This window comes from Cygnus olor, chromosome 7 (genome assembly GCF_009769625.2).
Source record: "Cygnus olor isolate bCygOlo1 chromosome 7, bCygOlo1.pri.v2, whole genome shotgun sequence".
NCBI classification, from domain to species: Eukaryota; Metazoa; Chordata; class Aves; order Anseriformes; family Anatidae; genus Cygnus; species Cygnus olor.
Window position 1 is genome coordinate 1,364,153 of NC_049175.1, and position 21,283 is coordinate 1,385,435.

At 36.4% G+C, this 21,283-nt stretch overlaps 1 protein-coding gene across 1 annotated transcript in view; it reads left to right on the forward strand.

The window, feature by feature from the left end:
- The window catches only part of KAT6B (lysine acetyltransferase 6B), a 109,520-nt gene that overhangs the window by 59,363 nt on the left and 28,874 nt on the right, over positions 1-21,283 (forward strand). Inside the window, 9 exon segments of the mRNA XM_040563724.1 lie at positions 2,356-2,471; positions 2,624-2,705; positions 3,701-3,833; positions 7,331-8,262; positions 9,189-9,310; positions 11,290-11,405; positions 13,343-13,484; positions 16,406-16,567; positions 19,001-19,105. Of these exon segments, the coding sequence (XP_040419658.1) occupies positions 2,356-2,471; positions 2,624-2,705; positions 3,701-3,833; positions 7,331-8,262; positions 9,189-9,310; positions 11,290-11,405; positions 13,343-13,484; positions 16,406-16,567; positions 19,001-19,105 (1,910 nt within the window).

Consider the following 21,283-nt stretch of genomic DNA (forward strand, 5'->3'; position numbering starts at 1 on the left):
GAAATTGGTTTAACTATGGAAGTAGTTTAAAATATAAGTCACTTATAGAAGTAGAGCCTGCGTTGATTGCTACTTCATGTCTGTTAGGCATAACCCACTTCTTGTTAATGCTGTATTTTTCCTATACAATCTTGTGTCCAAAATGAAGAATGTAACTATTACCAGCTAGTAAAGAAAAATGCCGTATTGTATTTGGAAATCTAAAAATCTGTGCTGTTTCCAGTAGCGCATACCTAGGGACGACAGTAAAAGAACATGGCAAGTGCATAATGATACTTCCCTTTGCACAATTCCAGCCTACAGTTACTTGTGTCTGAAGGACTTTGAGTCACAGGCAGTCTTCATGTTTAATCCCAGTAGATGTTTTTCATGATTTTTTTTTTTTATAATAGAACCTTTAAGGATAGGAACAAATGTCTTAAGCTGTGTAATTACTTGAATGAAGAACGTTACGTTGGTAGATAACAGAGAAATTACGTAACCCTGTTACACTTAGTCTGTGCATAGTTACCAACTAGTGAGAATGAGCCTTTCTTAAGGTAATAACTGAGAAGGATAAACATACTTCAAAGTTAAAATCAATGAGTTAAACCACAGCTTGCTTATTTATGCCTTGAAGTAAATCACTTCTGTGCATGGTAGATGTATTTAATTCTAGTTATGAATAAGGAGATAATTGGCTTATGATAACACTTTAATGTGTTAATGTACATGTTAAGTCATGGTTGATGGAATAAGTCTGTGATATTGATTATTAATATTATTGACTTCAGGGAGCTTTTTTCCTTCTTAGCAGGCATTTTTTTGAATCAAGCACTTATTATGCTTTATTGAAAGGGACAGAGTGACACTGAACTGCACTTTGCAGTTCCATGGTGCATTTGTAACTTCCAAGAGAAATAGCTACTTCAGGTGTGCAATCAGTTACAAATACAAATTGTTAATTTCTGTTAAACTGCATGGTAAGAGTCAAATGGCAACATTTTCTGATATTTCTGTTTTTGAAAGTATTTGTGGAATTTATTCCTGATTTTTTTTTTTTTTACTTACAGATTATATTTCTGCATTTTATTTTGAGAAAATGGTATTTTTACCCTGTTTAAATTCCTTTTTTAACAAGAAGTGGATTGATTAAGTCTTGGGTACGTGCTGTAAGAGGAAACAATCAGTACAGATTTCAGATTTTGAAGTGGTTTTTGCATTCCTTCATTCATCTTTGTCGTTCTTGCCTCAGTCTATTGGAAGATTAAAATAGCAAATGCTTAGGGATTAGCCTGTATCCTTGTTTGTAGTGGTTTAGCTGTGGTGGTTTAGACTGAGAGAGAAACAATAGATGGACAAAATCTGAATCACCATCACTAGACCATTACCTGGAAGAATGTACTTACCAGCCTCTAGCAATGAGAAGAAAGCATCATGCATTCTCATGACATCGGTACAGCATGGCATCAGGGATTCTTACCTCCCTTACAACTTGATGTCCTTGATGATCTCTAAATATAAGTGCTTCCTTGGGAAGGTTTGTTCTTTCCTATTTAACAGTGCTTTTATCTTTTATGGATTAAGGGTTTACACTCCTTTGAGATTGTTGAAGACAAGAGAAGTCACTGCCAGTATTGCCTAAGGTGTTTTATGTGTTCAGTTGTCTGATACCTTGTATTAATTGGCAGAGCTTCTAGGCTGCCATGGAAAAGATGATGATCCCACTAGGGAATAAAATGCAATTTCATGGGAAACTGAAGTTCAGCTACTCTTCTTTCCCTACTTGATCTTGTCCCTCACTTTAAACCTTCTGTAGTAGTAAACTTTTTGCGTGTCACTTGTCCACTCCATTTTTTTCTTCTAACTGCTCTGAAATTGTTCTTCGTATATAACTTAGTAGTAAGTAGGAATGAAAAATGCATATCGCTCAACTATTAAGTTTCTCTGGTAGGTAGGTAGAAAATTTTGAAAAAGATACTAATTCAGTCTTGTATAAAGATTTAATCTGTTCATTGCACTGCTATAAAAGGAGTGGGTTAAAGTATGTAGAAATGCTTTTTTCAGGACCAATGGCAGTTGTTTATTTCCATCGCATGTATAACTAGTGAAAGAAAAGATTATATTTCAGATGTTTGTGAAGACTTTTCCCAGGTGTCAGTTGTCAGCTTTCTACTTCTCTTTATAAATGAGTTTTATGGCAGTTTTGCCGTATCTTCTTGGTAAGAAGTGAGTTAAATGATGTATTGCAAAGTTCTAAAAACTGCTGGTGCTTACAAGGCTCTGGTGGTGCTGGCTACATTTTGTTGAACATAAGTATCAGTATTTCTTAAATCTCAAACTTTAAATATGTCGTGGTTTATTTTATTTTTTTAGGACATCCATCATGTTTGAAATTCTGTCCTGAGTTAACAACAAATGTGAAGGCCTTAAGATGGCAGTGTATTGAATGCAAGACATGCAGTGCATGTAGGATCCAAGGCAAAAATGCAGTAAGTTAGACTGTTCAGTGTTACCTGACTTTTGTTTATCATAGCTCTATACTTAGCACATGTGCAAATACAAATCACTGTTGTGCAACCTCTAGCAATGCTGTATTAAGTCTTTTTTTCCTCTTCCTCTTCCTTCCCCCACTCCCCTTCAGGATAACATGCTTTTTTGCGACTCCTGTGATAGAGGGTTCCACATGGAGTGCTGTGACCCACCACTTTCCCGAATGCCAAAAGGTGATAATGAAAATACTTTCAATGAAAATACTTTCATTCATAGTCTTTTCTCATATTAAGTGACCAAAAGCTCTTGATCATGCTGATTACTTTTGCATTGGTGAACAATATAGTTTCAATCATGTCAAAGCCAGAACTTTATTTTTTGAGTTCTTTTTTTTTTCCTCTGTGAAACTGTAAAGGCCTCTGGTCAGTTGACCAGGCGAATTCACCATGAATTGAGTTCTTGGCCTATTATCGAGAGTGAAGTTTTGCAAAGGCTGTTTAAAATGTTTGGAGTGTATATATTGATGTAGAAATCCTTAAAGCCAGTGAAAAAGACAGCTGCCTCATGTAAGAGTAACTTAAACAAAACACCTGTGTCCTTCAGGTTCTCTAGATTTCTGACATATAGCACCTCTCATTTCTGGTCTCACATCTTTATGGCTTTCCTTATTTAATCTTAAAATCACACTGCAGACTTTTTCCAGCTTTTTTTCTTTAAATCTTCTAGTGTTATTTATAAAAGCAAAAAAAAAAAAACCAGACAAACAAAGAGTGTTCAGACATGGTTATCTAATGTTAAAAGGATGACAAATTCAAGTTGTATATTAAACCAAACATACATAGTTGTGATCTGGTATTTTCTTTAGCACACTCTAGCCTAGTTAGCTGTGTAATGCACATGTAATTTTTTCCCATCTTAATTTTTTCAGAATAAATACGTATCTATAGTGTAAGGAAGAGCAAGCTATAACAGGCTTTCTTTTAAGAACCCATTTGCTCACCATCTTTTGTGATCTCTTTTGCAACTTTTTTTTTCCCCCTTTCCTTGAGCACTTTGCTCTCAAAAATTTTGAGGTATAGGTAGAAGGGGATCGCTTTTCTTTGCCTACTTCCCCTTCCACCTGTCTTGTTTATAAGAAAATTTTACATACATGGCATATGTCTTGGTAGACACCTGCAGGACAGATTAAATAAATTGTGTACAATTAAACTTTTTTTCCTTTATGTAGGGATGTGGATTTGCCAGGTCTGTAGACCAAAGAAGAAAGGGAGAAAGCTACTTCATGAGAAAGCTGCCCAAATAAGGCGACGATATGCAAAACCTATCGGACGACCGAAAAATAAACTAAAGCAACGAATGTTGTAGGTTTCTCTTATTTTTTTTTTACTGTACTAGAGTAACAAGTTTCAACCAGTTTTTAACTGTGTTTCAAATTGGGGAAAGTAAGTGATGAATATTCTAGTGCAGACCTTCTAGCCCAATGGATAATGACTTTTTATTTATAATGGTTAATTTTCACATCTTGTCAGAACATGGTGGAAAAAACTTCCTGTAAGTTACTTTTCTAGGTCCCATTTTTTTTTTTAATACAAGTTGCACCTATACCAAATAGAAATAAAAGTCTGTACAGTAATACATGACACAGCTATCTTTATATGTAACTTAAAATAATTGATGTATATGCAGAGACCATATTAAATCAATAATAAATAATGAATTTACTTATAAATAATTTCAGGTGACTGTTCTGTTCAAAGGCCTGTTCAAATGTAGTATAAAAATGACTTTATTTGTTAGTATCAGTTCACAAAACCCATTCCAGAGAGCACAACATATAAATACTATAGAAGTTCTGGTTTCAGTGGTACTCTAGAAAAAAAATACGTTTGAATTATGTTGTTAAGCTGCTACTGGTTACTAGGCAAAGAGGCTGCAATTTGTTTTACTTATTAGGAATGTGTTCATCTAATACAAGAGAATGCTGTAATTCTTTTGGCATCTGTCCTTCCAGGGAACGCTGTAATTGGACATCTTAAGGCTTGGTTGGAGGATTTCTTTTAAAGTAGTTTAAAATGCTGAGTTGTCTTTACACTCAGTCTTAAACAGGAACAGATTCTGTGTTAACTTCAATAGCATGTTGCCCTCCATTTCATGTTTCTGTCCACATGTGTCTTCTCTTCCTATTTAAGTTTGTTTGGCTGTGTCAACTCAGCAGCTGAAAGGCTTTCTGGCTGTACCTACTACTTGTTTTGTCATGTGGCCGTTACCCAACCATTTTTCTCTACAGTCTAAACCTGTCTGGTATACTTCTGAGTTGTATGTTAGCTGCTGTAGAACTTTGCATTTTGGAGAATAAGAACTTGTGGAATCAACATGTAAAAGGGGAAACACATACATATATTAAAAAAAAAAAAAGTAAATACTGGCAGTACTCAAGTACAGCATAATAGTCGTGTTGATGTACTTGGTAGTGCAGCTTACTATCTATATATTTATTCTCCTCTTTATGTCAGGATCTCATCTTTCCTTTAGGTCCGTGTTCAAAAGTTCTGGGTAGGAACCCTAGGAGGAAGCGTGGCACTATATCAAAGTCAAAAGTGTAGTTGTAATGGCTCATAAGAACATGCTCATAAAGGAAGAATGCATGAAAAACTTTTATTTCTCCCTTCTCTTAGCTAAATAAGTATTTAAAAGTCATTGAAATAGCCATACACCTTTCAGTGTTTTTACATGGTGAAATGGCTGTATTTCCTTGTGTGTGCATCTCCCTCTGTTTATCGCTACACCTTTGTGTTTACCCCTTTGAGAATTCTAAAAACATGTCCTTGATTTATGCATTCCACAGTGGGTTTAGCAGGCATGTTTGTCTGATACAGTATTTCCGCTTCCCCTCGTTCCTCATACTTGTAAGGGAAAAGTTGGAAAGCTTGTGTGGGTTTTACTGTTAGCTTTTGATGATGAAATTCTCAGCTATGGCTTTTAATGTGAATGCTGTGTTAAAGGATGTTAAAGTCCCTGTAATGTTGGATGATAATTATGAATATAAAGGTTTTCTTTTCTTTGTAGCAAATGAACCACATAAGCATGTTAGTTTAGTACTTAGGGAAGTTTTTTTCTTTGTAAAAATACTTGCATTACGATGGGCACGCTTCTACTACTGCAGTGTCTAATCTACATGAAGTAATTTTGTTTCGGAAAAACAATAGTTAGGAGATCGGGTAAGAGCAGAGACGTGTCCTCATAGAATCCTACTTAAGTAATAGTAATGTACAGAAGGCAGCAGTGTCATACATAAATGTGAGTGGTCACATGAAATACAGTAAGATTAGCTAATGCCACTTGATTCTTTTTGTGTAGTACAAAGAACCTGTCCAGTTATCCTAGAATAACCATCTGCCTATTGATTGTCTGTAGGAAACCCTTCACAATTATACTATACAGGCAAATTGCTATATAGGATTAACTAAAAACAGGTGCGTTAGTCAACACTAGTGCCAAAGGCTAGTACATGTGGTAGTAAGAGTAGGTCTTGTTATGGACGCAAGCTTATGGCAGCAAAGGATTTGAAAGACTTAAGTTTTTGGTTTTGTTGCCTCTTAAGAGCTACCCAAATGTAAGGATGTGTGAGTAGAAAAGGGCCAGTTCTTAAACTGGTGGGCCCTTGGAGTTCAGCATACCAGGTGGTAGCCCCAGGCTCTTTGATCTCTAATTAGAAGTAACCTGTTGGAATTAATTATTCCAGCATCTCAATTAAGAAGGCAAAATCTGTGAAAGAGAACTTTTCACTGCAAAATAAACGAGCTAACTTCAAAGAGCAGGATGGAAAGGGGGAATGGAAGCATTTGATGCAACTATATAGCTCTGTTTGGATTTGCCATTTGATCATGCCTCCTGATATTTCTCTTACTCCAAATAATTTTAAACATTCAGTTTCTATATACTTAAAATATACTACTTACTCTCCAGCTTGCCATTCAGTGTTGTTCATCTCTTTAGTCATTAGCAACCAGCTGAACGTGTACTTCTGCTGTCACAAGTGTTGGCTTTTCAGCATGCCCTTTTTCTTCCTAGCATTCAAGTAGCAGTCACCACTTTTCTTTCTTAACGTCTTCCATGTTAGGCTTGACCGGTTTGTGGTTTTTCTGTAAACACTGCTTGTTCTTACAGTTTTGATCTTTCTTCTTGATGGTGATTTTTTTTTTCTTGTTGTTCCAATTTCTAGGAAAAAAAAAAAAAAAAGAGGCCATTTGTTTGGGTTTGTTGTAATGCTCTCCATAAATGACCTCAATTTTCTTTTATATCTTAGGTGGTAATTTTTATTGCTAGTGTTGACATATGTTATCAAATGAGTGTGGATAAAAACAGCAGTTTGTTGAAAATTGACTGTGTTGCTAACTAATAGACTTTCTCTACAGTTTAAGCAAATGTTTTGATATGCATTAACTTATTTACATTGCATATGAGCATCTTCTTTGTTTATACAATAAATTCTATTGTGATGAAACCATTACTGTGCTCAAGAACAGTGCATTAATATTTTTCTCCAAAGATGCACATTTCTAACATGCCTGAAAGTAGATGGAGAGGGTGTATACTTGGGAGATCTTGCTATCTGAGCTGCATCTGTTTATATGTATAGTGGACTACCTTATTTAAACAGAGAAAAAAAGAAACGTGGTGGGGAGGGGAGAGAAAAAGTTGGATGTTGCATCATAGTGTGAATTACTTTAAAAAATGTGTATGTCCTTAATTTTTTTTTTAAGTACAGTGGCATAAGTAACATGTATAAAGTGTAGTGCTATTTGGCAGTAGCTGTGTCTTTTTAATGCTGATTTTTGTTTTCCAAATTTTTGCATAGGTCTGTAACCAGTGATGAAGGATCCGTGAATGCATTCACAGGAAGGGGGTCACCTGGTAGGGGTCAAAAGACTAAAGTCTGTACCACACCTTCATCTGGTCATGCTGCATCTGTGAAGGATTCAAGCAGCAGATTGCCTGTTACAGACCCCACTCGGCCTGGTGCCACCACCAAAATCACCACCACCTCCACCTACATATCTGCCTCTACACTAAAAGTTAACAAGAAAACCAAAGGGCTTATTGATGGCCTTACTAAGTTTTTTACACCATCACCTGATGGTCGCAGATCACGAGGTGAAATAATAGACTTTTCAAAGCACTATCGTCCAAGGAAAAAAGTCTCTCAGAAACAGTCATGCACTTCTCTTGTGTTGGCTACAGGTACCACACAAAAGCTAAAACCTCCACCTTCTTCACTTCTACCCCCAACCCCCATCTCTGGTCAGAGCCCCAGTTCACAAAAATCCAGCACTTCTACTTCTTCTAACTCTCCCCAGAGTTCTTCCAGTCAGTCAAGCGCACCCTCCTTTAGTAGTCTTCCTAGTAATAGTCAGTTAAAGGGACTCTTTGATGGACTCTCGCATATCTATACTGCTCAGGGACAGTCTCGAAAAAAGGGACACCCAAGCTATGCACCACCCAAGCGTATGCGTCATAAACCAGAATTATCTTCTACTTCAAAATCTAATAGCCATTTCTATGGAAAGAAGGAGGTTAGGAGTAGGTTTATTTCTCATGCATATACCTCTGGATGGGGTGTGTTTAGAGGACATGCTTTTAAAGCAATTGCTCACCTCAAGAGAACAACTTTCCTTAAAAAGCACAGGATTCTAGGCAGATTAAAGTATAAAGTGACCCCTCAGATGGGGACCCCCTCACCAGGGAAGGGGAGCTTGGCAGACGGAAGAATTAAACCTGATCAGGATGATGGTAAGCAAAGGTCAAAGCGCCAACCAAACCTGCGTCCCGTCCAAAACCAAAATTCTTATTTTGTCACATAGGTCTTAGCTATTTCTCTTATTCTTACTTCACTTTCATACAAAGGCGACGAAGCTGACCTTTTATCTAATGCTGACTAAACCTCCAAAATGTTTTTTCTGACTAATACCACACCACCTTTTTATTATTTTTTGCATCTGTAGTGACACTAGGAGCCCCAAATGCCTTCATGATGTTGCTTATGGCTGTTTAGTACCGCATGAATAGCCACTTCATGCTACTTCCTTGTTCTTCCTCTGCCCTTTCTCTGGCAGTAGTGCTGTCATTATGATTGTGTGCTGTCAGTGCTTACAATGGTGGGCATTTCAATTCATTTCCCACTGTTCCATTGCTTTTTCATGAACAATTCCATCCTGCTACAGTCTCCACAACACTTGATCTGTACTGCTGTAAACTACCTTTTTAATAATTACTTTTATTTAAGAAAAAGTATACTGGTAACGTTTGAATGTATACTTAGCTTAGCATTGGTCTCCAACTTTTAAGGGAAAGTTTTTCTCTAATTTTTATTATTAGAATAGAATATCCTTGTAGAATATCCTGAAATTTATCAAGTGGCATAGTTTTAATGAGAGAATATATTCCCTTTTATGAGGTTCAAAACTAATTTAGTAGAACTGGACTGTAAAGCCTTAGACAGAAAGACAAGCAAGTACCAAAAATTGCTTACGCAACAGCATACTACAGAACCAGAAGAGAGGAAAGATTCATTTCTGTTATTTATAATCCCAAATTTAGTCAAAATGGGAAATCATAACAGCTATAACTGCTACAATCCTATTTAGGAGCAACACTTTGGTAAGGCATGCGTAATCTTCATGTCTGTGAATAAACTTTTTGCTGGTTTTAAATAACAGATACTGAAATCAAACTAAGCATCAAACAAGAAAATACAGATGTATTTCTGGTGGGAAGCAAGGACACAGTTACGCAGGAGGATTTGGAAGTATTTAAACAGGCTCGGGAGCTTTCCCTGGAGGTAAGACTATGTTGCATGAAATTACAGAATCATAGAATGGTTTGGGTTGGAAGGGACCTTATAGATCATCTAGTTTCAACCCCCTGCCAAGGGCAGGGACACTTTCCAGCAGACCAGGTTGCTCAAAGCCCCATCCAGCCTGGCCTCGAACACTTCTGGGGATGGGACATCCTCAGCTTCTCTAGGCAACACGTTCCAGTGCCTCACCACCCTCATAGTAAAGAATTTGTTCCTTATATCTAACCTAAACGTACCATTTTTTAGTTTAAAGCCATTACCCCTTGTCATATCACTATACTCCCTCATAAAATGCAGTTACATATGTAAATTAAAACCAGTTTCGTTCTCATATTCTCTTCATTTTTAATAAAATCCTTTTGACCTACTGCATCATGCTTATTGTAAATATAATTTGGGAGACAGTGTATATGCAGTTTAAGTCTCCTAGATTAGAGACAAGGCTTTGGAATGGGTCAGGTAATTGAGACTTGGGATAGATTTTGAAAGATATCCTTGAGCATTTTGGACACAAGACTACCATTGATTAAACAGAGATTAAGCACAGCTGAAATAATGGTAGTGACTGAGAGGATGATGGTCTGTGAGAATGTGCTTTGATGTCCTGTGCAGAGAAAGCAGCCGCTATGAAAACTTAAGCCTGTCCCAACAAATACTGCTTGGTAGAAGGCAAGGGGATTTAGTGAGTTCATGACTTTATTTTGCCCCACTATTTAACACACTTTGAGTTTGAATAATATAGATGACTTCTAGTAGTAAAAATGCTTGAGTTAAATCTGACTAAAACTGTTTATACCAGCTGGTGTTGATGCTCTTCTTTAAGGTACGTACTGGTAATCTAAAGCTTGCTGAAACTGAGCTGGTTTTCTTTACCAAGGAAGTTGGATATGGCAGCTGAATCTTCCTTTTGCAAAAGAGGCTTTTAAATTTCTTTGTCAATGAAATGAGCAAGCCTAGTAGGCTTCTATGTTGCAAGAAGCTCTTCACAAGTCAATCATGAGGAGATTTTGCCCTTCAAGCAACCAGTGTCTTTGAGAACCTGGGTCAGAAGGGAGGTGCGTGTAATGCTTCAACTGCTGTTTTTTTTATAAAATTGCATAATAAACCATTATGTCTAGTGCTTTTTCTAGCGATGCAAGTCACTTAATTTGTTTTTCATGTTAAAAGTAAAAGAACCGATGTTACTTGCCGTAGGTCAGTGTGACGACCTTATCACAGTGAATTCAGAGTGTGTTAACCAGCAAATTCAAACCAAGTTTAAAGAATCAACTTCATGATTAGTCTGTGTTTCCATTTGCTCATGGAAACGGTTCCCACCTCCTCCTCATTTATTTCTTTCACATGCAGTCCAAAAATGTTATGAGGCAAGATTGCTGAAATTGGGGACAATTAAATTACTTATTTTTCCATTTTTATTTCATTTTTGTATTTAGTCTAGCAGTCATTTTCTGATCAGTTCAACCTCAGTATGTTAGCTCAGAACAGCTTATTTTAGTATACTGGGGACAGTTATGAGGTCAAATCCAATGGACCTCCAGAAAGGTTCTGCTGATCCATCCTCTTTCCTTGTTTTAACAAGATAACGGCTTAGGGATTGAACCAGGACTGCAGAAAAGTCCTTCCACTAGATCCTGCAGAAAAGGATTCAGGCAGTTGTGCCTCTTCTTTGGCTGGGCCATTCATCATCTATTTGTATGTGCTTATTTGTAAGCACTACTGACCTCACTTCATGGTTGCGGGTTTGTTTGGCACCTTGAAAGGAATGTTCCCTTTTTATATCTAGCTTTTTGCAAACTCTGTTCTCTGCCTGGACTGGAAGAACTTAAGCAACGTTTGAATACTTTAGGTTTGTCACACCTTCACTGGGTGAAATTGATACAAAGATTAGTTTTTTTTTTTTGTTTGTTTGTTTGTTTTTACTTTTTTTATAACTAGTATTTTGCTTTTATTATACCTGACAGAAAATTGGGTGTAAAAACACTGGTGAAACAAGTGGGCGATACCCCTCAGTGATTGAGTTTGGAAAATATGAGATACAGACCTGGTACTCTTCACCTTACCCACAGGAATATGCAAGGTAACAAGTCATCAAAATCAACATATATTGTTTTGATTTTTTTCTAATGTGATAATTGTGATTTACTTTCGTACTTTTCTGTAATTGTTTGTAACTTATTCATGTAACTTTAAGAGCAGATATGCTTTTGTAATTATAAGGGAGATCAAGGAGTTGTCTTTCTTTTTCTACTAGTTCTAATCAAAGTTGCATTTAAAATGCCATTTTTTCCAGTTCTGCAAAAACTTTAACTTTGTAGCATGTATTAGTATTTTCTTTTTAACAACTTCAAACCAGGAATGCCTAACTTGTGGCCATTTAGAACAGTTAATCGTGTTTGTCATCCAGAAGTTAACTTTCTTCTTTTTTAAGGACCAAGAAATCTGCAAATATTAGGTAAATAAAGTTAAAGTGAGCCAAGTGTGGCAACAGTGTCCCATTTCTGTCTGCCTGTGCTAGGACACTTCAGTCAGGCAGAGAGCATGAACTAGTATGTGTGCTCAGTAGATTCCTGCTGATTTTGGCGTGTACTGAAAAAGCATATTTCATGAATCCATTGGATATGTGGTACACATGGAAATTTGCAGAACTGTATGTTCTTCAAGACGTCTACTCCAGCAGGCAACTGAGTTACGTGGTCTGTTCAAACCTTTTCCCTCCTTCCCTCTCATTCCTAGGTGTTAGCATTGTGGCATAGTGGGAATGAGGGATGTGTTGTCAATTGATAATACAAAAAACAAGGGCTAAAAAAAAAGTGTAAACAGCATGTTTCCTGTTATTTCCAATGCCTTTATAGTGTTAATCTTCTTTATCAGTTACTCTTTTAATCCCTCAATTTATATCCTATTGTGAGAGAGAGCTCTGTTCCATCAAGCAAATTAATTCTACATACAGGCATGATAATGAATAGTCGTTACTACAAGACAACAATGAGATGTCATTTGTAGGAGACAGTTCTTGGCCCTAAGTGCAGTGGGATTACATCATGGAATGAACACTTAAACTATTTTTATGTTGTTGATAAACTTTCTTAGAATCCTGTAATCATGCAAGCCATGATTATGATCCCAGGATATGCCAATATCTTCAGAGCAGTTTTTCCTCTGCTCTAAAACGTTGTGGTACAATCCATTGCTCCAATAATTTTAAAATGGAGGTTAATAGCCACAAAACTAATTGAAAAGGAGCAGTTTGTGGTATGTAGAACACTTGTCAGCATTGTCTGATACGAGGCGTGTGTGTTACTTATATCTTGTCTGAACTGAATCCTCCTTGGAGGAATAGTCATCATCTAGGATGCGTTGTTTCATGGACATAGGTGGAAGGGAGACTTTTCACATATATGGACTGTTTAGACAGGCTTCTCTGGTTGAGTTAAGTAATAACGTAGGCAAGGGTGAGGGATTATAGTCCTACCACAATTGCTTTCCCATTGAAGTATTAGGAAGATAATTGTTTCCTATACTATCTCCTATACATCTTCCCTGTATCCAAAGTAAAGAAAATTAAAGGGAAGGAAATTCTTTGTATTCTGCTGTGTCCTCTTTGTCTTTATTGGAAGAAAAAAGGTGAAATTTGAGGTATGACTGTAGTGTGCTTGCTTTGATGGAGACCACAGCAAAAACTTTGAAATGTGGGAAGGGGCAAATCACAGGGATTTACCTAAAGTTGTACCAAAAAATAGCTGACCACAGTCACACTCTGTTGAATCAGATTCACTGTGATTAAACTCTTACCTTCTTTTTCTAATAGCTAATGTATATGTTTAATCATTCCCTGTAATGTAGCGATACTTTTAATTAATATTATTAAATTTGTTTTTTAAACTTAAGCAGCATTTACTCAGGGTACCTTATAATAAACTGGGGAAGGAGGAGCATGTCACTTTGTGATAACTTTTCTTTTTACAAAACTTAATATTTTTTTAAAAATAATATATCTTTGTAATTTTTCTCCAGACTACCAAAGCTTTACCTGTGTGAATTCTGTCTTAAATACATGAAAAGTAAAAGCATTTTGTTAAGGCACTCAAAGAAGTGTGGGTGGTTTCATCCTCCAGCCAATGAAATCTACAGAAGAAATGACCTGTCAGTATTTGAGGTAGGTGTATCCAAGTCTAGATTTCTGAAAGTAATTGTTTGGTAGACATTACAGACCAGTTGTAGAACAGTAGCATGGAAACTTTAACATACTTAAGCACTTTCTCAGAGGTTCTTATTACACTGCAAAAACAAGCCCATCTTCCCTGTCCCGTTCCACCTTGTCAAATTCTGTCATGACTCTTACTTTCTTTATCTGTAACTCATGAATTACTTAGCCTTTTGAGACGCTTTTATAGTATGCATCTTAGAATGGACTGCAATGGATGCCCTTTGACTGAATTGCCTTTCCCTTGTCAGCAGAAGTGCCTTTCATCCTTTCATTTCTAGCAATTTATACATTTTGGGTGTAGAGAGACTACACCTGTAGTCTCATGTAGATTCTTCCAAGGTATAAAAGCAAGCAATACAGTTTATTACCTACTGTTCTAGAAATACAAACGATAATTAAGTGCTTTTGCCTCCTTCTGGATGTTTGAACATGAAATGTCCTGGTTGGATGATGGAGGTTCAGTCCAACTTCGGCCACAACAAACTGCCTTCAGTTTAGAAAGTCCAGAGTTGGGCTTGTGGGTACACAGCCTTTTATAAACTAAATTATTTTCTTGGGAGACTACTTCTTTAAAAGTATTGGAAAGTTTAAGGATATCCTGAACAGCAGAAATCTTGTATGTCACATAACTTTAATAACTGCAGGCATGCTACACGTTAACCTGCATGTGGCTGTTTCTCAAGAGTTGTTACCAGTCACATTAAGAGAACAGACTATCAGGGTTACTAGGACTTGTTTTTCAACAGCAAAACAGCTTCAATATTCAGATGGGTATGTTGCCAACTTCTTTTTAATTGTAGATATTATAGGTTCTACTTGAAACTTGTGTTTACATATTGTATAAATGTCTATTGTGCCTGCTAATTGCCATTGTCTAATCAAACAATCGTAGATGCAGTTTTGGAGTCCTTATTTAAATGAAAATCTTGATGTTTGGTTCATTAACCTATTTGTTTTTATGCTATTAAAGAGAATAGCTATCTGCATCAAGATTGTTTCCTTCCTGACTTGAGCAATTTTTCTAAAGACTGTAGATTTGCTGGCAAAAGACTTAAGTTGTAAACAGGCTTAGTTCTTTTTCTATTAAAACAGAAATTGTCCTGTCAGTCTAGAATAATTAACCTTTTCTCTGTTTAGCAGGTGTTAAGGCTTGTGCAGTATACAGCAATAGGCAATTTCTGCTTTCCAGTTTGTTTTATTTTCATTAGCTACTGCCAACACATGAATAAAAAGTTCTTAAAGTAAAATTCAGCTCTGGGTGGGGAGGAAACCACACACACAAAACACATGGAAAACAAGATGCATGTCCAGAGTCTTTCTCCACTGCTCTTCTCCCCTTTCTCTGAGGTACTTCAATAAGCCACCTATGTTAAGACTTCTGAAATAGCTGTTCTTATTTCAAAGGTTCTGATAACTGTAAAGTTACTCATCAGATCATGTCCTTCCTCATAGGTACTTTAATGAACTTTGTGCATCCATTTTCTGTTTGGCAGCATGAAGGGTTTGTGGTTTCCTTTGTGTTCTCTGTTTTCTAGAGAAATATAAATGACTTTGGCATTTAAGATTTATGTACCTCTGCTCAGAGCATGACTTTGACAGATTTGAGAGAAGGCTTTGACACAGTTTACTACTACATTGTAGCCAAGGAAGTTTGACAGATGCTTCCTTTTGGAGTTTTAGTCTTTTTTTTTTTCTTTTTCTTTCTACTTTTATTTGAAGCTGATGAACAAGCTGTGTTTGCCTGCCATTTAAGGAGTCTTTTTGCATTTCTGTACAGACGTTCTTGCTGAAAAAGATAGCTTACATGATTTGGGTTTTCAGACTTGTGGCTTATTCAGTGATGATTTTTACTTGGTTGATGTTCTCCTTTAATTTGCATGCTTGCTACTAAGCGTGAAAAGAAGGGAAATAAAATGGACAATAGAGTTTATTGCATGAGAGCTTAGTGTACTTGATACGTTCTCAAGTGCTATATGAAGTTTATTCTAATGCCTTTATTAGCCGTAGCTGTCCATTAATTGTTCTTTCTTTAATCCAGGTAACACAAGTGTTATACAGCAGTCACGTTGAAGTCCCTAAATAGATCCAAAAGGTTGGGGGTTTACTCAAATTTATAACTAGGATTCTAACTAGAAACGAAGTAGAACATGGTTTCTTTTTCAGCACTGTGTGCATACCATTTGGCTGTCTCTGTTAATGAAATATAAATAATGACTTTATCAAAGAACATCAGTACAAGCAAACCTTTCCATTAAGATTATTTCAAAAAGACTATTGCCTTTGAATCCTCCCTTTCAGGGAGTAACTAATTGATGGAGGAAATCTGCATGTATGTCTGGCTTTTCTGTAGCTGTCTGCATCACAGCTTGACTCTTTACACTTATAACATACCTAGACTAATTGTAGCACTTAGCCTGAAAATTTACTTTTCTTATAGATTCAATGTAATGAGCTTCGTTGTCTTTGATTTTATTTATTTAATTATTTTTGGTGTGCGTGCCGGACACCACAGCCTTCTTGCAAATCAGTTTAATGTAATTTTCAATAGCGCATTTTTGTTGTCTGCCACTCATGTTCATTTTGTTTCAAGAAGTAAGTGAAAGAGGTAAGTCTTACTTGAACAATTAAAAAGTAAAGTTACTTTGTTTAATAAAACCAGATCCTCAGAGGATACTTACAAATGCAAGGTAATTAGTACTAGTTCAAGAATTCTTATCTAACAAGAAGCAGGGGCATCTTCTTTTGAACTTTTTTTTTTTTGTAATGCTACCTTTTTCGTGTTTCCTTCTAGGATATGGTTGATTCAAGAAGCTGTTTTGTTCTAACATACTGGTGGCTTTGGAAGTAACTGCATCTGTCTTGCTTTCTAGGTTGATGGAAATGTGAGCAAAATTTATTGTCAGAATCTTTGTTTGTTAGCTAAGCTCTTTCTGGACCACAAAACCTTGTATTATGATGTTGAACCATTCCTCTTCTATGTCCTTACGAAAAATGATGAGAAAGGATGCCATTTAGTTGGATATTTCTCAAAGGTAAAAGAAAATATGTATATATTTTAAATATTTGTACTTTCCTACTATCTTTTGTGTCAACAGCAAAGATGAATTTGATTCAGAAACTTGAAATTCTCTCTATGGATCTCAAGTGGAATGTATATATTTGTCCCAAATCTACTACTACTGTCTTTGAGAAAAAAACGATGCAAGTTGAGAAATTGTATGTGCAATCAGCCATATGCAGTGTTACTTTTTGTTGTTGTTGTTGAATGTGTTGTGGCTTGTATTGTACAGTTGAAAAATTCAATCTTTTTCTTCCCCATCAGTTTTGCAATAATATACTAAGTCTAACTTTTAAAAGTGCTAAGTATTTGAAATTGTTCATTTCCGTGTATTTTCATAGCTTCACTGGTAAGCAATTCAAGTTGTCTGTTTAGATATAAACGGTTGGCTGTTTTCATCTTTGTTTCTTTCTTGCATAGAGTCTAATCTAATGAAGCTACTAAGTGCACAAAGCATAAGAACACAAGCCTAACTTTTATGGTGGATGTCTTTTTTAGAGTAGATGTCTGTTGCTTGTGGCTTTACTTGGAATTTTAAAACAGTAGTTGCTGCTGTAGACCAAAAATATTTCTGTGGACTGTCTTGACAAATGCTAAAAAAAATAATGGTGAAAGATAATCAGATATGCCTGCAACTAGAAAAGCATTCAGCTGTCTATTTGTAAGAATTTTGATCAATCGGTACATAGTTACTTAGAAATTCAATACTTGGGTGGTCTCTAGTATCACCTTCTCCCTCAGTATGTAATTTACTTTCTTTAAAAAATGATTTGTATGAAGATGCTAACTTTAAGAAGTCTAAAAATTATATCAGAGTACCTGCATGCTGCGCAACGGTTTCTTGGGGTTTCTGTGTTCTGAGATGTGGGTCTTGTTGAGATTTGAAAAACAGACTAACAGGCACAATTTACTCCATCTTATGTTAGCTAGAAGTTCTTGTGGAATACAAACATGTCAACCCGTTTATTGGCAAGTATTTTTCTAGTAGGTTTAGATACTACAGGTGTCCAGATTAATCTCTCCTGATATTTCTTCTGAATGACTATTCAGCAAGGATGCATTTTGTTTCCCCACTCCACCCCTATTGCTTCGGCCAGTCTGTTTGTCCGTTTTGATGATAACAAATGCTTTCACTACCATAATTTAAGAAAAAATGTTGGAGTCATACCCAAATTTCACTTAAATACTTAATTTGTTTGTGTTGTGTCCTCCCATCCTCCCACCTTTTTTTTTTCAAGCGTGTGTTTGTATGTGTGTTCTTGCTGGCAGATGTGCTCTGGCTTTGCTTGCGTGAGTATAAATATGTTGGCAGGATGTGTACTTCATACTAGCTGTGGTCTTGAGAGTTTGGGATCCTGAACAGAGTTTGGAAACCCATGCAGAAAAAATAATACTTCAGGATTCATTATACCATAGAAAATAAGAAACCTACTGAAATACGACATGGTTATCTACTCTCATGTCTGAAGAAAGGTTTGGAAACGAGGCTTGTGGTCCTGTCAGTGTCATCACTGATCTGGTGTCATCTTATGTGTGGAAGCTGAAATAATAGGTGGTATTTTAAACTACCTGTGTGCTGGCCCTGACTTCTTGTTGGTTATGCTGACCTGAATATCTTTAGTTGATTTATTTGGTCTTCCTCAAAACTACCTAGTGCTGATTTTTTTTTCCTCTGTAATCTTTTAAAAGTAACAACACTTTAAGGATCTTCCTTTTTATCAGTAAACTCTAAAGGAACTAAAGCCTAAAAGCTGTATTGTTACAACAGCTTCCTAGTTAAGATTCTTCCTTCTGTTGTTTTAAACAGTCAGTATAATATTTACATCCACTGCCTATGTCATATGAATTCACTTTGTCTGAAAGAGCTCTGAATTTTGAGCGTTTTGCCTTCATTTGGATTCAGGTGAGAAGCTTTGAAAAAGTTAGCGTGACTTAGTTTTGTGGGTATCGGTTGTTTCCACCAATATTCATTTAAAGAAGACAAAGGTGGAAACCAGCAAGCAGTCAGTGTAGCAATTGCAGAAAAAGCAACTTCACCATGTGTATGGATGTTATTTTCCTCTTTTATATATCTTTGAGAGAAAGGTCAGTGAAGCATGAAAATATTTCCCTTTTCCCTGTCCTCCTTCTTTATTACACTTAACCTTCATTATGCTGTTTAGACAATGTATTTAATTTTAAAGGTGCTGAGTAGTTAACTAGTAAAAATAAATATTTTGAAGGGTATGTTTGATTGGTATTTCCTTCTTATAATTAAATATTAACGTTGAATTATTCGACTTTGGTACTGACCCCAGGCATCTGTTCACCTTATTGGGATATTTTAAAAGGATAGTAGTGGCAGGTGCAGGCAATTGCCCACTTCAGCACTGCTTTGACATACTTGATCTGTTTCTCCTTCCCTCAGGAAAAGCTTTGCCAGCAGAAGTACAATGTCTCCTGCATAATGATCATGCCCCAATACCAAAGGCAAGGATTTGGAAGGTTTCTTATTGATTTCAGTAAGTGAAGTGTTTTGTTTACATTTGTGATCCAAGGAGCTGATGGTTATTGTATAAAATGGTAACATGTAAAACTTTATTTAACTTGCTTTGTTTTTTATCAATAGATGATGGGATTTCTGTTTATATTTACATAGGATAGAAAAGCTCCCTGAAGTGAATAACTTACTGCTGCTCTGTTATTGTACTCCAGGAAATTGAGAATGGATCTCTCAGCAGTGTAATATTAGCTCACAAAGCTATTACCCCGAATGAATTGTCTAAGTTTCTTTCCATTTTGCCTTGCTCATTAGTATAAGAAGAGGCAATTATTTGTGATTAAAGCTTAAGAAGATACTAGTCCAAGGCTTTCTCTACATTCTAATATTTCTAACTTACATCTTCTTTTAGCTAAAGAACTGTTTTTGCTGAAGAATTGCCACATAGAATGTATTTCGTTTTTTGTCTTAAAATGCATCACTTACTTAGTGGAAATTGTTACGGAAAAGTGTAGGTGTTCATGGTTGTTCTTGCTGATTTATTTTGCTGAGCTGTTGATTTGACCTGCTTGAAAGCTTGAGGGACAATTGTTTAAACATAGATTTGTTAGCCCCCAAACCTTAAAGCTGTAGTGAAACTTCAAACAAAATTATCCAAGGAAATGTCTCGGCTAAATGTCCTCAGTATTACTGAATCCAACTTCCTCCTATAATTTAAAGGGAGGATATTAAGGAATTTGTGTGCATTGTCTGTGATTAGAGAAATGGTAAATGTAGTTTTCACTATTACTTGTGATTTTTAAAGTGCTGTAGAATTATGTGACAATAGAGATAGTTAGGATATTAGGATTCCTGCCCAGAAGGTGTGTGCAAGAAAATAAAATGCAAATAAAATATATTGCAGTATAACAGCAGGACAAAGACAGTAATTTGTAACTGTAGAGTTTTCAAGTTCTGGGTCTTCAAGTGTGCTACCCAGCATGACTATGCTATGGTTAATAAACATACTTAGTATTTCTCTTCGTTTTGTGGCTTTTTAACAGTTTTCACTATACCCCTGTGAGTTAGGTAAGGTTGGTCTTGGACCACTTAATCCACCATTTAAATGCAGCCATCACTGGAGTGGAACACAACAGCTGTTCCATTGTGTGCATTCTGCAGCATTTTAGGAAAGGCAGTGAGAAATACCACATACTAGAACTGCAGAGTGAATTTAAGCTTGTTACTGTGGCAGAAATTGGTCCTTACCTGAGGATTAGCATCTCCTCATGCAAAAGGAGATAGGGAACTCTTACTGGGCACAAGTGGTAAGTACTTCTAGGCCTTTTCTTTGTTTTGTACTCCAGTACAAAAAGGAAAAAAAAAGTCCAAATCACTCTTAACAAACATCTTTCTGGTTGAATACTGACATAGCACTGGAGTTAGGCCTACGAAACTGGTGGCACAGCTCTGAAACCTGTGGATTCCACAGAAAGTTTGGATTCAAACGTGCTGTGTCTCTTTGGATCTCCATGCTCTGTTATTATGCTGTGTGCTACTTAATCTGGAGAAATTGGTAGTGTTCTGTTACTCTTAACTGCCTGTAAAAATCTGGAACTACATCAGGCTGTTTGAACTGTTAGGATTTCTGTGATGTCTTGCAATGTTATGTAATGGTATAATTAGGTTGAACCTTGTCTGGTGCTGTCTTTATGCCTTCTGTCTTAGCAAACATGATCAGATCACAGCTGTAGGCTACAGCTGAATACATGTTGGACGTAGTCCAGAGACCAGTTTTATCTTCTCCTGTGGCTGAGCGAATATGCAATCCAGTCCTTCAATGCTTTTTCACAGTGCCTTTCCTCTTTTTTTCTGGACAAGAGGTTCCCTTAACTGTCTGGGAATCAGAGCTGCTAGTGGCTGTCTTTTCCTAGGTGCAGAGAGGAAGCAAGTCTTGTTTTCTTCAGTTGTATTTATATCCTTTTGCAGGATTGAGGCTGAATGTCGTTGAACAGAGTAGCCATAGCCTCATCCAGATTAGTAAACCCCAAATTTATCTCCACCAAAAAAAATCACACCCAAAATCAATTACTTTTTTCCCTATTTTTACTTTTTACTTTCACCTCTTCTGTTGTAACTGATGTCTTAACTGCTGTCGTTTTTTGTGCTTCACCATTCCTGCTCAGTTCTGGCGTTCTGAGAATAACTGCTCTAACAGGCCTGAGAATATAG